Source organism: Centruroides vittatus, unplaced genomic scaffold (assembly GCF_030686945.1).
Source record: "Centruroides vittatus isolate TY-2023 unplaced genomic scaffold, ASM3068694v2 contig_401, whole genome shotgun sequence".
Classification (NCBI taxonomy): Eukaryota; Metazoa; Arthropoda; class Arachnida; order Scorpiones; family Buthidae; genus Centruroides; species Centruroides vittatus.
The window spans coordinates 1,247,650-1,266,098 of NW_027122216.1; the positions used below are offsets into that span (position 1 = coordinate 1,247,650).

General features: G+C 27.7%; 1 protein-coding gene across 1 annotated transcript in view; it reads right to left on the reverse strand.

The window, feature by feature from the left end:
• Positions 1 to 4,303: 4,303 nt before the first annotated feature.
• LOC136976553 (protein FAM151B-like) overlaps positions 4,304 to 18,449 on the reverse strand; it is a 28,799-nt gene continuing 14,653 nt past the window's right edge. Inside the window, exons 3-5 of the mRNA XM_067271885.1 lie at positions 16,454 to 16,671; positions 11,091 to 11,263; positions 4,304 to 6,830 (exon numbers count right to left, since the gene is read on the reverse strand). Coding sequence (XP_067127986.1) covers positions 6,536 to 6,830; positions 11,091 to 11,263; positions 16,454 to 16,671 — 686 coding nt within the window. The 3' untranslated portion in view covers positions 4,304 to 6,535. The remainder of the gene's footprint in view (positions 6,831 to 11,090; positions 11,264 to 16,453; positions 16,672 to 18,449) is intronic.

Consider the following 18,449-nt stretch of genomic DNA (forward strand, 5'->3'; position numbering starts at 1 on the left):
ATTCATCACTAAAAAATGTTGAAGAGATTTTACGTCCAGCAGTGTCAAACATTGCACCAAGATTTAGTTTGTTATGCAGTAAAAAGCAAGCACATCTGCCTCATTAAAAAACAATTTTCCTTTAATTTTTGTATACTCAACCATTTAACGGCTGCGCTCGAATATATTTGAACGAACTAAGGCAGCCAAAATGCCCAGGCTCGAATATATACCAGCAACAATATATTTTGCCCAATATTCTCTTTTATTTATGTTATTGCAAGAAATGCAGTTTTGATGAAAAACAGGGTATATAATTTTTGTACTATAATAAATACAGTTTTACAACTTTTTGTGCAATTTTTAATTTTATATTTTTGTATATTTTTAAACAAATTCTAAAACTATATTTTTTTCATATGTATATATATTGTTACCTAATCAATAAATCATCACAAAATATTTATATATCTTTATTTTATATTTTTTGGGTCACGAAAAAAATCACAATCATAAATGGGGTCATGAATAAAAAAAATGTTTTAAGAAGCCCTGCACTAGAGAAATGACACCTTTCCAAGCACACCTAGCATCTTCCTATCTTTTAACCTAATGTTGTCAACATCAGGACAATCTTGGGTCTTATGATCGATTGCAGAAAATACATCCTCATCGATTTTGGCTGTGGGTGGTTTCATGTGATGGTTTAGGGCTCTTCACCCTGGTCAATTGCTTCTTCTCAGTAAGTCCAAATTCAGCCATCTGTATTCTGACCTCCCTCTTAAGGAAAGACATCAAATGGCTCAAGGTGCTAACCTCAGGCTCATTGTTACTCATGACTCAAACTAGTTTCCACTTCTGCAGAGTCACCTGCAGTAGTGATGATTCCACCATGGGAAACAACAGTTGGCTTACTTCTGTGAAGTTACTCCCAGTGACTAATACTCTTAGACAAGTCACCAGTCTATCATACAATTCAGCCACAGTGACTTTTTCTCTTATTGTCCACAACAAGTTTCAAAATATCTTGCACATAAACTTGTATTAAAGTACTCCCAAATCACTATATGTTATCAACTTGGGATAGTTCTGTGCCATTGGCTGAAAACTGTCTGCAACCTCACGTGCCTTGGATTTCTCCTTACTGGCCTGGAGCAGATACTGGAATTTATCCTCCGCTGAGATACAGTCAAACCTGTTTTTATGCGGTCTTTTTTTATGCGATTCTTTATTTATGCGATTTTTTTTATTTGTGCGGTTTTTGTGCGATTTGTCATGTCTCACGTTGACTTGTTATAGCTAAATAAACTTATTACAGCATAAATGAACTTATTATAGTAATATTATTGCATGAATATGCGAAAAAATGAAATAATTTATTTTTTATAGTCAACAAAACACCACCTGGACAAAAATATGTAAAACAGACGATACAGTCAAGTGCTGACATCTGTTGTCAATAAATTCTATTTCGTACGGTTTTGAGTTATTTTCTATGTGAGACTTTTTCTATGTGGTCCCTATTGACCGCATAAAAAAAATATTTTTTTAATTGTGTTGCGAAAACTATTTTTTATAGCCACTCGTGAAGTTTCATGAGATTTTTTTTAATGCGTTTTTTTTAATGCGGTCCCTATCCACCGCATAAAAACAGGTTTGACTGTACTTTCATTCTCACGAATCCCTTTAAACTGAGTCCAAAACTTCAGCCACCCTCTGGAGTTACCATCAAACTTCACCAATTCTAACTTTGGCAAATGATACTGTGACTTCTGACCTGCTAATGACTCTTCTGTGAAACCTCTGACACTTCCAATGTCAATGTCCTTGGTTAGCATCTTCACTCTGATCTCCATCAGCATATATTTCCTTCAATAGCCAGCAACAGAATCAGCTTCCAATGAAAAATTGTCCTTGGTCGTGTTCTCATTCTGGCCAATCTCCCCCTCTACCAGTGGATCTAACTCAGTGATTGTAGATGAGACGACCTCACAAAAGATCTACAACAGTTTTATCAATCACAGCCATAAGTTCACCAAACATTTTCATGAAGCTTATTCAAACCCCTCTTTGTTACACTTTCGTAGACACCATATCTAAATTTCCATAACTTATATCATCAAGAATCCTGTCAACTGCACCAGATGATGTAGCACCACATTATGAGGTTCTTGAATGAAATTAAACATGAAACTAGAAACTAGAACACAAAACTGGGAACACAGCTCAAATAATGCAAGCTCTTGTCCTCTCCACCTGTGGACATGAGTGAATCATTCAAGATATTTCAAATGAACCTATCACTGAAAATTACGGAAGGAAAAAATCTCTGACAGAAATTTAATATATCAATAACAAAATTGCTTTTGCTGTTCGCATCATATCTAGTTAAATCTGTTTATACGCTTTTTGGATACTCACTCCCCTCCTATTAATTTGTCACAACAGTTGACTTGACAGATTGCAATTCACATTCTTTTAAACAATATATCTTTTATTTGAAATCAACATAAAATTGGTACATAAATTTATAGTGATTGTGTATTGTCATTTATGTGAAAAGTTATGTTGTTTATGAAAACTCAAATGTATTTTTGAATTTTGTTGCAAATGAAAATTGCAATTTTTCAAAAAGTACAAATGTATAAGAACCTACAAGTTTTAAAATAACATCATTATAGAAAAACCAAGTCAGAAAATATTAAATTATTATAAATATATGATAAAAATGTCAGGGAAAGAATTGTAAAAAATCAGCTGAAAAGGGACTAAAGGTTTGAAATGCATATCAATTTCAAATAAAAGATATTACATGTATATTGTCGTCTGTCAAGTCAATTGTTGTGACAAATCTAGCAGTAAGCTGACTGAGTAGCAATAAAAATGTCAACAAAAATATTGTTTTGACATAGAGGGCATACATAAAAAGTATCGATAATGTGAGGTCGCAGAGTTGTGCTAAAAGCTGGAATGGAAGAAGGGTGCCATTTCCTATGTGGGTGTGATAGACACAGAGTCAGACTCTAGTTACAAAAATTGTCCTGATTTATTTAAACACAAAATAAAGCTTACAGCAATAATATTCTTGGATCTGCAGGTGACAATTGTAAGAGAGCACTAAGAGAAGAATCCTTCAGAGTCCTCTTTGGAACTGACTATCCCAGGGTGTTGTTGGAGAAAGTGTTGAGATGATGATAGCCCAGTTTGAGTTGAGGGTGAAGTGAAGGACCAACCAAGGAAGATGCTGCACAACAAAGTCATCAGAAGTTCTCTGTGTCTATCAGTTTTGGTCCCAGATCAATCACTTTGATTGGTTATTTTTCCTAATCCCACTTTCTTCTTAGTCATCACTCATTACTAAGTGTAACAAGATCTGAACTTAGATTGCAGGATGAGCCAAAATCGACATTTAATTTGATTCCAACTAGAGATAATCTGAGGACTTTCACTGTCCAGTTTTCCTTTGTCTAATTTCCAAGAAAAGCTTTTTTTTCACTATTAAATTTAATATTCCCTTTTATGGACATAAAAATTTATATTTTAATATTAATACATTTAGATATTTTTAAATTTCAGTGTGGTTCATTTCCAGAGCTTCACAATAAAATTTGAATCAAGACATTCTAAATGATGTTTGAATACAGTAGATTTGATTAAGGGCATTTGATTTTAGAGCTAATTGTGAATAACTTATGGTAATTTATTTCTTTGGTTTCTGTTGAATAATTGTATAGTGACTATTTATATACTGTGTTTAAAATAAGCTTTGAGAAGCGTCAGCATAGAAAATAGTATCATAATTTCATATGTAGACATTACTTTCTCTATATAAGAGAGATGATGTAAACTATCTTCAAGCTCTGGTCTTTATCTTCTTTGTTTTTTATTAGAGTAAACAGTATTTTTTTCAATGCTATTTACCAATAGTAATAAGCAAAAGCACACAAAAGTTACATTTAAAAAACTCATACCCATTAATTAGTCCATAAACTAGATGTCTTAATTAAGAATTGTAACAACTAATTCTGGTTTGCTTTAGAATCTAATGATAAAAATGATTGATAATGAATAAAAAAGTTTTCCTTGTGTTTAATTTTATTTCTTAACTATATAAAAAAATACTGAAATATTATTTTTTAAAAAAATTCTGATTTTTTTATTGTTTATATTATTTGAGGTATTATCTGATAAAATTAATTAAAGTTTATAAAATAATTTTTTTAGATTTTCAATTGAAATATATAAAGTAGATTTATCAAAACCATAACTTGCTGTAAAAAAAAAACATTAAAAGTTTATCAACAAAAGACACAGTCAACTGGAATTATGGCATATGAAGTTTATTTGAAATAGATTGCAATAAAGCCAAAACATTCAGGATAATTATTTAACTAATGATGAATTATATTCTTGTTACTGATTAAATTTTTATTAAATTTCCCATAGATCATAAGTACGACTCGATATACAATAAGATGTATATCGATACCGCATACTGTACAATATTACTATGTACTATACTACAGCATAAAATAGTTCACATGAACAATATATCCATTTTATACTGTAGGAAAGTCATAAGATAATTTTTGAAATATTCAAACTGATATAAAAGTAACAACCTGGTTTTTACAGTTGTTATGTTTGAACAGCTTAAAACTCTATAAAGGCAGATTTATCAAAAGCCAGTCATCATAGATTGACCCCAAACGACCATCCGTGTCCTCAAAACACATAACCCATGCTATTGCATAAGTTATATTAAACACTTGCTAATACTAGATTATAAAATTATCTTACATCAAAGAAAATATGACTAATTAATTTATAAGCTAAATACGAATAATTTACAAGTAGAAAAACAATATTTATACATTTACAAGTATCACTAATAACTTTGTTTCTATTTCAATCATTGTATTGCACTTTTAACAAAAATTAATATTGGTATAAAAAGACATAACTAATTCAGTTTATAATTTATATTTGATTATCTAACAAACATTTCAATGCTTTTAAAAGAAACAAAGTTACATCCTAATACTTTAAATTCAAAGACATTACAATTTGGATATTGTAAAGAATATTTATTTACAACAAGTATCTAATCAAAAATCATTTCAGTTATTGCATCCAATGAAGCAATGTTCAACAAGGTGTTTTCTATCCATTCTTAATGATTAAGAATAAACTGAACTATATGATATAAGAATTTCTTGCTGTGATCTATTATTATTTGGGTTTTATAAAAATTTCATATGTTTTACAAATAAAACTTTTCAAATACAATAGTCCTTTTCTAATTTGCAGTTTTATTTTAATGAATACAAATATAAAAAAGTTTTTGTCTTGCATTAGCTATGCAATAATTTACTAATTATTCAAACGAGAATGATTATGATATTAGTATAAACGTAGAAATTTAACATATCCATTATCATTCTAAGAAAATAGTGGGTTGTATTTATTTCTGTTATGTTAATTGAATATAAACAAATTCAAAAATATTTTGGAGAAGTCAAAATATGTTTTCTGTAATATTTATGCCACTTGATGTTTAAGTCAAGCTTTACAGAACATTATAGTAAAAAGATGAACACACTGGGTGTAATGATTGGTTTTGGACTTGCCGGACCAAAGCAAAAGCAAACTTCACTTACACATACTGTAACCTTATTAAAATCACCAGATCATGCAAAAAACAAAACTATTACTCTCCTGCAAAGACATACTTCATGACTGGCAAGCTAAAGATGTAAGGCATCTTTTATAGCAGCTATTTGAAATGCTTTATATATTTGGAATTTTGCATGTTAAAAATTAAGTAAAATTTTATCAACTTAATGCAAAACCACAGAAACATACTGTTTAAATATTTGCATTTTTACAATACTTTGAATTAGAACACAGACTTCTGCCATCTTGTCAAATCACATGTAACAATTTTTTAAAATACATATTTCTCATTGTTCCATTGTAAAAACTATGATTTAAGCAAAAAATCTTATTAAAAAATACATAAATTGTTTAATTTCTATACTACTGATAATTTTTATTACTTCTGGTTATAAAACTAATTGATAAATTAATATATCAATTACTTTACTATAAAATAAATAATCAATCCTTAACTAATTCAAGAAATAACAAATTGCTGATTGTGTATAAAAAACCTTATTCAATCATTAAAAAAAGGGGGCATACTATCGCAGATATTCTCACTTTGTATGAATAATCATAATGTAGTAATTATTCATAATATAAAAATTAAGCAGTTTCTCTGACTACTTTGAAAAAATATACAATTACAAAAAACATTCTACAAAATTTTTACAAGGTTAAACAAATAACTACAAGTACATAAGTACAAATATATGTGAAACATTTTAAAATGATTATTCTTTTCTTAATATACTTCACTTTACAATATAATACAATACTAGCTGCCGGCATATTCTAATAAATCTCATTAAAAAAAAAAATACATATATAAAATAAATTGAGCATGTATATATACAAAAACTAGTTAGTATCAAAATAGTAACATCCAAAATAATTATTTTTTATCATAGGCCATGCAAAGAAATTCATCAAGCAGTTCACTTGGAAGATCATAAAAAACATAACTAATGTGAAAAGCTTTCCTGATGGCTAGGAGATCATCCACGTTAATTGGATGTCCTTTAGCAGACCACACGGTTAAAGAACCATTAGGAACTTGAAATAATAAACTTTCAATTTCAGGCACTGAATATTTTAAATATGAAGCACATACAGGGAACATTACTGGTTGGGTAAGTCTGTATTCCTTAACTAGGCCAATCATTCGATCTATCATCTCTTCTGAATAACTGTAAAAAATTTTAATGTATTTGGATCAGAATTACCTAATTTTGTAAAAATAAAAATGTAATTAACTACTTAGCATACATTAAAATCAATAAAAAAGTAAAACATTATATAAATAACTAATTTACTGAAGTCATTTTAAGAAAAAGAGCAAAGTCAATATGATGCTATCAAGTGTGTGTGTGAGTGTACTTGTATCTGCAATGAAATATAATTATTGAATATTGTTACAAATTACCATAGTTGCTTCTGCATTTTATATGCACAATAATGAACAAAATATTGCTTATTTTGAATTTACATAAAAATTATTAATGGTGCATTTGTCATTTGTTAGTAATACTTGCTATCATGATTTTGCCAATTTAGTTTTTTGGAATTGATTTGAAAACTGCTGCTTTCAAATCAATGAAATGTAAGAATTTATGAACTGATAAAGATAAATGTCATGCTATAAATCAATTAATCTTATTACACGATACTATAGTACTTTTGTTTCTAATTCATCAAAACCATTTGCAGATAATATTCAAAATACCATTCATAAATGTAATTTTTGAATAGTCAGAATGTTAAAACTAACATCTTACAAATATTATAAGTTTATGTTAATGTAAGATTTAATTACATAAAACCAACAGTTCAATCATTTTTGGGCTAATGTAATCTTCAGGAACTGAACAAAAAATGTAATAAATAAATAATAAAAACAAATAAATAAAAAGGCAATTCTATAGAAGTGTAACAAAAAGTTCTCAAACATATTTCAAAATGATAAATACACAAATAAAAATATAAACCACTATCAAAGTAATAAATTAAATAATACAAAGGCGAAACTGTTTGAAATTCCTTATTTTTCTTTATAAAAAAAAAACTACTAAATTCCTGGATGTGACTTTTTATCTGTGTCACAGAAGTCATCATGTTCTACATATATTATATTTATGGTCTAGTAATTTTGACATCATCTCCATTTTCAATTAAGTCACAATTCTGCTTTTCTTCGAAAATCTGTCTCTCTATTAATTAATGGATCTACATACTCTATTTTCATTTAGAGACATGCTGACAACACTATCATTCTGGAGAACTTGGAAATCAATGGTTTTTCTATTCAGTAAACTATTAGGAAAAACAGCATAGAATCTAATTTATATAATGGCAATATAATAATATAATAGAATATAATTAATATAATAACTTTACGGCTTAATAAATTTCTCTTCATTATGCAATAGAGATGCCATTTCACAAATATTTTATTGTATTAGGCCTGAGCCATTTAAAGTTTTATTATTATTATTATTTTTTTTTTTAAATAAAAGCTTTAAATATTAAACATTGATTTCTTCAACATAACCAAAAGTCCAATAGTTGTTTAAATGTTAAGAAGATTGCAGTTTGAATAAATTCAGAAAATTAATTACAGATTGGAAACCATTTCTTAACTCTCAAGTAAAAAGCATGAATTGCACATGAAATCCAACAAAAATCATTTTTAAATACTTTTTGATTGAGAAAGGCTCCAAATATAATTTTACATATTACAATGCTTTCACAAACTCTACAATTTTTTATTTCATTGGTCAGTTATAGTTTCAACAATCAAATCAAACTCCGGTAGATCAATATTGTAATCCATATTCCCCTTTAAAAATTGTTTTTGTTATACATTTCAACGAGTTAAAAATTAGATGATGAAAAAAATCAAGTATGCTATTATTGGGAATGACTTACTAAACATAGAAAATAAGTTTGACCTCAATGAAATTTGCAAAAACTTTTGCCTCAAATGAGCAAAGAATAAATGGAGAAATGGTATTAAGATTTCATTAACATTCATACAATATTCAAATTAAAATTTAGTACCAACAACTTTCTACTGTCAGAAATGGTTAACAATGCTTAAAGAAAAATTCTACTTTAATTTTGTTGTTTCCAGCAGATCATTCATAATAGTTGATTCTATTTATAAAACTAAGTAAAAATACTTTATTTTAATATAATGTTTTAATATTAAAGTAACCAAAAAATTAACAAAAAAAAGAATGAAATAAAATTAAAATAGATTATAATTGAAATACACATTTCATGTACAAAACATGAAAAGCTTATCATAGGATTAATAAAAATTAAATCTTCCTAGATATATATTATTAGAATATTTATAAAGTTGTATATTAACACTAAATGTTTTTATATTATATAATTATCTTCAGGATTCATATAAAGGACCCTGCATAATGTCCTTATGGGTTTTGGTTCTTGGTTAAATTGGCTGAAATTTTAGTATGCTATAGCAACTTCACCCACTGATCTTAATGGGCTTGAAAATAGCTAGTTTTGCAAGAGCTGTTTGAAATGAATCTTATTATTATTTGTCCAAATTAGTCAGTACTTTAAAATTGTTACACTATGGAAAATTTTAGTTTATTTCATTCCAAATTAGGAGTCAAAAAACATTAAATATAGTTGGAAGCAAGTTTTCAGTTAATTTTTTATGCAAAATTTTATTATAATGATTATGGAATATAAGCATTAATTATTAATAATTGTTTGTTTAAAAATCATTATAGAAAACAGCAACAGAAGAAAACTAAGTCTATTATGACTTGCTGCATCATAATTTTTTTTATTAATTCCATCCTATGGCTTTTAAAAATTGAATGTCAGAATGACATAGGTTCACAATAATGTAATTGAATGAAGAAAGACAAAAGATTGAATTACAGTAGAGCATCGTTTATCTGAATCAATTGGGGACTGGGGTTCTTTGGATAACTGATTTTTCAGATAACCGATTATGTACCAAAAAATATATTAACTTATCTGATGTTGAAATTTTTCTCCATTGGGTGTCGCTTCATGTTGAATTTTCGTCGATTTTAAGCCTAACGAAAATTTTTATAATAATAATCGAAACTATTGTATCGTTAAAAATTACTTCTTCATTTTGTACAAACAAAATAAATAAATTGAAAGATATAAAAACAAAAAAATTATACTTTAGAAGTTAATCTAGTATCAAAAACATTTGATTCAGCATGACAAAGTCCAACTGGAAAGCTTTCAGTTGACCAGATTTCAGATAAACGACACTCTACTGTATTAAAGAATTAAAGTTATTTTATTAACTTTTAAAACATTTTTTGGGAAGAGTTAAAGAATATGTTCTATTTAAGTAAAAGATATAAGATAATCCTAATATCTCTGAAATTTTCAATAACATTTGTCAAAAGTCAATCATTTCATTCTTGTACATTATTTTATTTCCAACAACAAAAGCAAAAATTCTAGTGTTAACAATAAACACTAACATGTCTAATTTTGATCTTACACAGGTTTCATGTAGGTCAGTAATTATCAGATTGATAAAATATGTGCAATCTTAATGTTTTGAAATTATTATTGCTGCATTCATAATGTATTCTGGTTTTCCCCATTAATTTAACAAATTTGTTCATTGGATTTAAATATATCATTTTTCACTTTAAATTTTTACTCAAAATAAAAATCTCACATTATTCTCACAACAGATCAAATTTGAAAAAACTGATGTAAACAAAACTATTACTCTTATGTATGAAAATAGACTGAATAAAATCCATCAGAAGCACTTTATATCCTAAATATCAGTTAAATATGGAATGTTAAAATGAAGAGATATCACAAAGTTATAAGTTTTTGAAACTAGTAATAATATTTTCTATAGAATGTACGATATTGGGGCATTAATCAATTAAAAATTTATTTGCTTGAATTACTTGATAATAAAAATTGCAAATGCACAGATATTTTTTTAGTGTCTTTGCCCATTATTGTATTTTTTATTATGAAAGTATTTATTGTTTGAGAAATAAATTTTTTAAAATGAAGAAAATTTAAAATATACAATAATGTACCATCCAAAAAATAATAATAATAATAATAAACTCATAAAATACAAAAATTAAAACTGATTTTATACTAGTTTTTAGTTGTTTTGTCTGCCAGTTTAAAGAAAAAAAAATCAATGATCTTTTTCATAAATTAAAACATCTGATGTAGTTCTCAAACATTTTAATAAAAATTTGTATTACCATTTTAATGGGCTAACATAAAGTTAAAATACAAAAATATTAGTTTTCATGTAGACAAAAAATATAATTTAACAGATTCCACATTAAAAAATGTATGAAAAACAATGTAATTGTTATAACTATTTTATCTAGAATTTTAAATTACTTTTATTTTTTAGAAAAATTATATTTTGCTCTTACCCTATTTTCTGTGTACTTCCTGGAATGACTTCTGCAGTCCATCCAATGGACAAAATTGAATTAGGAAACCTGGCTCGACACAAGATAAGGAATGTCCATAAATCAATAGGTACATGAGATGGATTGCCAGGTCCTGGTAGGATATCAGCATTTAGAATAATAGGTCCATTAAACTAAAATAAGAAATATGATTAAAATTAGTTCAAACTTTTATATTAATGTGTCTATTTCCAATTTTTTATTACTGAACCAAATTTCATATTTCAAAAGTTTCTCTTATGATTAGAAACCTTAAAGAAACAAAGAATAAAATGACTGATTTATCCAGGACTTATTGCACAGAAAAATTTCTGGTGTTTACCTAGATTTGATTCCAGTCTGGCATGATGCCATTTATTCAGGTATAATTTTTAATCGTAGGCACAAAAAACCTTACACACGCTGTTTCTAGCAATCAAATTAATAAGCACAAACGTTTTCGGCCGTTTTGAAAGGCCTTCTTCAGGTGCACTGAGGTCGGTTGGAAAGTCGGATAGCAAATGTTTACGTGACGTCATTGTTTATGAGGGGTTTCCTCTAACAAGAGACGTCACAGCAAAGAAGGTTTAAACAAAACTGACCTTGGAAAATACTTTAAGATTAGCCAAGCTGCGTGAACTGATTGTCGAAGATATGCGAATTGTGAAAAGCGGAAAAAGAAACCTCAGTGCACCTGAAGAAGGCCTTTCAAAACAGCCGAAAACGTTTGTGCTTATTAATTTGATTGCTAGAAACAGCATGCGTAAGGTTTTTTGTGCCTACGATTTTAAATTAGTTCTAGCTTTGTGTGCAGAGATTATAATTTTTAAGTTAAGTTATTTTCATTTTCTATCACTTCCCTTTCCTAGCTTATCAATTTCCCTTTTGTTCTTGATTTTCCTTTGTTTCCCGAGTGTGAGAACTTTCCACCCTTGCCCTACTTCCGTGGGTGTGAGCATTAGACAATAGAGTGGAGAAGGCTCTGAGGGCAAACATCAGTGCAATCAGCACTTTTTAGTCAATTTCCCAAGGAAGGCAGACGTGCAGAGGATGAGCTCCAGGCTTTGAGTGGCATCTGAAGCAACAGGGTACAACCACTAAGATACAGTTGGTACAGAAAGTGCCAGTGAGTCCCAAGAGTCAAAATGGGAAATATTGTTTGAAAGACCAAAAGAAAAATGAACTAGTGACAACTAAGAAAGAAAATACATATACCAGTGAGATTCAGGAGAACTGCAAAGATATATTTGAACCGTTTCATCATGATTTGTGAAGTGACGGGTACCACTTTTTTAAGACTTTCTCCCTATCTAACATCTCTACCCTCTTTTAGCATTAATTAGAGTAAAAACATAGTTTGTAAGGTAGTTTTAAGCGTAGCTGATCTTTGTGTATACTTTTGTGATTTGAATCCCATGTGTGTGGATCCCGAAAAGTGGTTGAGAAGATCCTTTTGTGTAACAATCTTGATTGTACTATACTGTTGTATAAAAGTATTCATTAACAACACACCAGAGTTGAGACCTGATCTTTTTTTGTGTTCATAAAGAACAAAACTTTACTTTATACAGTATGTTATAGCTGTTTCTTATTCTCATTGTACTGAACACTACACCAGTCCTGCAGAGTTGTATGCTGATGCTAACTGTCTCAGCCATCTGGCTGTTCTAATTTGAATTTCATCAGTTATTTTTATATTAATTTACTTAATTCTAAGTAGTATTTAATATATATGTTAGGGTCAATGACACAAGCACAGAAAATCATGTGAATAGCTACAATGAGTGAGCATACGAAATCAGTGAATAGCTGGTCATTCACAACATTTGCACATTGGGTTGATATTCATGTGATCATCCAACATTTGTGTTGGATGATCACATGAATATAGCCATAGAGACATGAATGTCAATCACTGCTCTAGCAGGTAATATTGGCAATGCACTAAAATAGTAATGTCCAGAACTGCTGTCATGGCAGTCATTACACTTCAAGTAATATAACTTCATTTTGTGTTTTTATTTTTATTCTTGTTAGGTTCTTTAAAGTTTAGATTATAGTAGTGAAAAATGGAAGAAAAGTTTTATACTGAATTATACAAATTAGTGAATGAGAAGAAAAAAGATAATAAGTTTACTTTGTTCCAATGAATATACAAAAAACTGAAAGAAACAGTGAAATATCAAAGACACCTGACTCAAAAAGAACCTAATCACATTACATATTTATTAAATAATATGATATGCTAATTATCAATGTCAAAGAGCAGTTCTTATCAAAATGTGTTTGATTAAATTGTGTACTTGTAAACTATATAATAAAAATCTTATTTTCAGCTGAAATTGTTTAAGTCGACTTTTGGTATTAAATTAAAGTTTTTTAGACTATTTTTTTGATTAAATTATTATACAAATTTGATATAAAGAGAAGTAAATACTACTGCCATACATAAATATTGATATTAGAAATTAATTTGAAATTTAACTTGCAGAAACTGAAAGTTTATAACTCCCTCACTGGATTTCTCTTTCCATTTTGAAGTTTAAAAATTTAATTTATTAACTTGCTTCATAAAATATGTCATAATTTAGTTTATTGTGAAAAATTCGGACTTTGATTTCTATTATATTTAATTTAACATCTGACAAATAGGATTATAATAGAACCATTCTACAGTATATAATTCACAGCACATGATATATATGCAATGATTTTTAATACTGAACCTTAATGTAAAGTTGTATTTATTCATTATTGAATCAAATTATTGATATTTATTCAATAATAAGTTAATAGTTTCTTATTTGTTGAATATAATTTATCATCAACAATCATCTTTACATTTTAAAATTAAAATAATATTTCATTTCTTGTCTATAAATACTGTACTTCCTCAATCCTATATGCACCATGACTTCAAAATTAAATTTTAAGATTTTTATGAAAAGAAAATTATAAAATAATTATCAATTTTTATTAAGTTTTGTTAAATAACAAGCTAGAAAAACAATACAAATGTCACAAAACAGATAATGTCCAGCAGCTCTATTTCCATGCTCTTCTACATATGCAATAGCTTTTCTTCTGATGCAGAATCATAATGTCATCTCAAAGGTATTATAAACATAAAAAAAGGAGTTTAAATTAATGTCTAACAAAGTAGTAAAAATCTAGGAAATACAACTTTTTTACAATTACAAAGATTCAATAAATCAGATGTATTTTTTTTATCATTATAATTAAACACAAAACCATCATAAAATTTCAAAATTAAACTTGGTTACAAGTTTATTAAAATGGAGTGAAAACATTATAAAATAATAATAGAATTTTAGGACAATGACAAAAATTTGGGAAAATCCATTACAGATTAAAAAGGAGATATACATTAAGATGTGACTAGGAAGGTCAACCAAGTCATTTGATAAAGGCATTGTCCTTATATTTATGTAATAAACAAATTTCTAATGTAGAGGGTAATTTATTTTTATTCAAGTTATCCAAAAAGATCTTAAAATGAATGCATGTAATATAATATTAATATCTACAGTACAATCTATTAACTTCAAAATATCCAAACTCAAATTAATGAACATTTAATATAATATTCAGAAATTTTTACTTTCAACAATTTGTAAAACAAGTAATAAAACAAAATGTAGATAGTTTCTTCTATGTATAACTGAAGTGAACATGAAAAAAGATCTTTTACAAATCATTCTTACAGAATTTTATAAAAATGAATCAAATTTTATCAATATGCTTAAACTAATATATCTTTATCTGCTTTGAAACATTCTTACTAAACATGTGATCTTTATTATGTTTTAACCATTGTTTCAGTGGAGATGACTACATCATAAATGTAAATTCAACTTTCAGCTTTTGTTCTGCTTTCATAGCTGTACAATTGGTTTCATAGAGTAAATATAACATACACTTGAAAAACATTTGTTATATTTAATAATTTGAAAGATGATAAAATATTGCAGGTTAAATAAAAAATCAATTTTTATTTAATCTGTGTATTTACTAATACTTTTCTGTTTTAAAATTATTTATTTAAATTTAAAGTAAGCATCATCTTTAACAAATTACTTTAAATTAAAATATGTATATAAACTTTATTAATTATTGAATCACTGTGGAGTCAAACATTTGGATCAGATTCTAATAAAACTTGGTAAATGTGTAGTCCTTAATACAGGGAGCTCCTTGTCCAAATAATAAGACTCACTTCTCAAGCATTACAAAAATTGCACCATTGAAAATTGAGTGTTTAGCTTATAAGGCTTCGGAAGCTTGTTGTTTTCTGATAGTGGTGATAGCCAAATGGACAAGACATTAGGCACTGGAGCAACACAATGTAGGTTTGAGACTAAATTTTAGTTTTTTATGTACATAATTATTTTACTGTATGATTAGCATTATTATTACTGTTATTATTCTTCACATTTAAAGCATATAAAATAAATTGAAGTGAATGCAAAAAGTTGGAAGTTTAATTAAATATACATATACATTACTGTGTCACCAGGAGCAAATAAGCTTCTGATGTTAATGTGCATGGATAAAAAAAAAAGTTTGTTATGAAAACAGAGTGACATAGCCTATATAAATAAAAAATAAATACAATTTTAGTTAAATACAATTAAAGTTTATTTATTTTTTTAATAACATCTGTTAAGAGGTATCTGAAGATAAATTATTTGAAAATAGGTATCAATAAAATAGACAATTAGACTGAAGATTAAAAATAATAAAAACAAAAAACAATAGATACAAACACAGATAACCTGCAAGTTATACACACAAACACAATACATATATCTTATATACATATGTATTGTGCTTGTGTGTGTATGTATATATATATATATATATATATATATGTATGCCTATAGTCCTTTTCTTTACTTCTTCTTTATATATAATATATAATCCCACTAATCTCCACATGATGCTGTACTATAATTGATTCAGATTAGCAAGAGTATACTGTACTTTCAAACCTTGCAAATCATTGTAATCCACAAAAGAAATACTTGAAATTAGTCATTTGAACAACAAAACTTAATATTGATTTTAAAGGTTTATTTTATGGATGTATGCATCTGACAGAGAGCTAGAAGATTTGAAAGTACTTGAAACTCTATATTTTTATTACTGTTTTGAGCTCTCCAATAGAGCAGACTATAACTAAATTTTGAAAATTGGAGATTAGTTTTCATCTCATTAATTAAAGATTATGACAATATCTTGATATATTTAACTTTTAGTTAATCATTTAACATATTTTATATCATAAAATTAATTTAAAAACTAATTATTATTTTAAATTTTACCTTAGCTGCTATTTTGTCAAGTATTCTGCATGCAGGCTCCACAACTTCTGTACATTTAAAATCCAATTTAATACCTTTATTATTATGGCAAACTGCTGTATAAAGCCACTCTTCAAGGGTCATATCACTAGCACTATCTGGTGGTTGAGCCATTACTGGAAGAGGATATGGACTGTTGCATGCCATACTTACATCAGCTTCCAACATCATGGCAGGGCCTTCAAATATTCATGCACTTAAATTATTATTATTATAGTTATTAAAATTATTTATTATTTTCCTAATAAAATAAAAGTTAAACAAATAGAAAAAAGTAAAAAATTTAAATTAAACAGGTTAACAGGATAACTAATATTTCTCACACAATTCTTATTAAATTGGAATGATATTAATTATTCTTAGTGTTATCTCATAAATAACACTCAAAAACATTGTTTAAAATAGATTATTGTTATCATATATGATTCTAAAAGTAAATGTATTTAAGCTAAATCATATTATTTCAAACTGAAGAAAAATTTGACTACAGTTGTCTACACGTGAATTCACAGTGTACTTTGTACCTCTTGAGCCATTCTAGCTCCTAAATAATTGACATTACTTTTAAAATTTTTGTTTATTCAAATTATATTATTAGCAGAAAGTTTTCTTATCATTTTAAATTTTTACTTCTGGAATAAAATTTTAAGTGAATAAAATATTAAGAAACAGTGAAGATCCCGTGATGATATCTCCCGAACTCCGTTTTGTTGGCCGATAGTTAATTCCGGTTCAATAAAAGTACGCTTCCACACTCAAATTGTACACTATTTATAGTTTATTTACAATAGGCAGAATATACAAGCTTGAAAACATAATATTTACTAGATAACAACAGGTGGTGTCTTACCGGGAATTACAGTATTATACTCTGGGAAAAACTCAGTCTATTTGTGGAGTTGGCTCAACTATACAGCCCGTCTCCGTACTTACCCATCCCTGAGATCGTTATCAGAGGAGAACACTCTCTCTACGTTCAGTGGGCTGTCCAATTGCCTGAGACTACCGTATTATCAGTCTCTTGCCCTTCTCACCTTTTCTCTCGCTCGTCTTACTATTTAAAGAGTTTTTGGATGACAACTTCTGACTAATCAGGATTCTTCTTTTCATTGGAAGCTTTCCAAAATGTTGGCTCTTCTCCCGACGAAACAGCTCACCGTAACGTCCGTCACTTGTTTACATTTTTTTCTAGTAAGCTAACATGTGACAAACACATTGCCATCCACACGTAAGTCCAATAAACAAAGACAGTACTCCCTTTGTTTCCCAGACTGTTTACAAATACAACACCAGGTGGGACCAATTAACAAAGTCATGTCACTTTTGTCCCTACTCTGTTAAAAGCGATCCTTTACAGAAACATTATTTTCTTCCATACACACTATCTGAAATCATTTGTAAATTTAAAATTTCATTTCAAAATTGATTTTATAAATGACTTACAGTGCAATAATTACTTTTGCTTTGCATACGATAAAAATCATTTATTCTATAAATAAGATCTAATTGAATTTATATAAAAATTTTCTCATTACTTTAGTGTACATAAAATAATTTCAAAGTTTCAAAATAATATCAACAAAATTTGAAAATAAAAATATTAATTTTGTGTGTGTGTTAAAACAAAATTGGTATTTTTATTTTATGAATATTAGCAAACAAAATCCTCTTATGAAGTTTTAAAGTTGATGAAAAGAATTCAAAGAATTTCACTATAATAAAAAATTTTTGTTACTTTAAAAATTAAATCTCAGGAAAACTGCTTAAAAGCTAATTCTTAAAAATCAAAACAAGTTCCATACTGCAGAAAATTAATTTCATAATGTAAATTTCCTAAATATTTAGAATATAGAAATGCAATGGACTCTTAGATTTCAAACATTTACTGTAATATATATAAAACATATTACATTTGCTCTAATTGTAGTAAATGCTATATATATATATATATATAAAT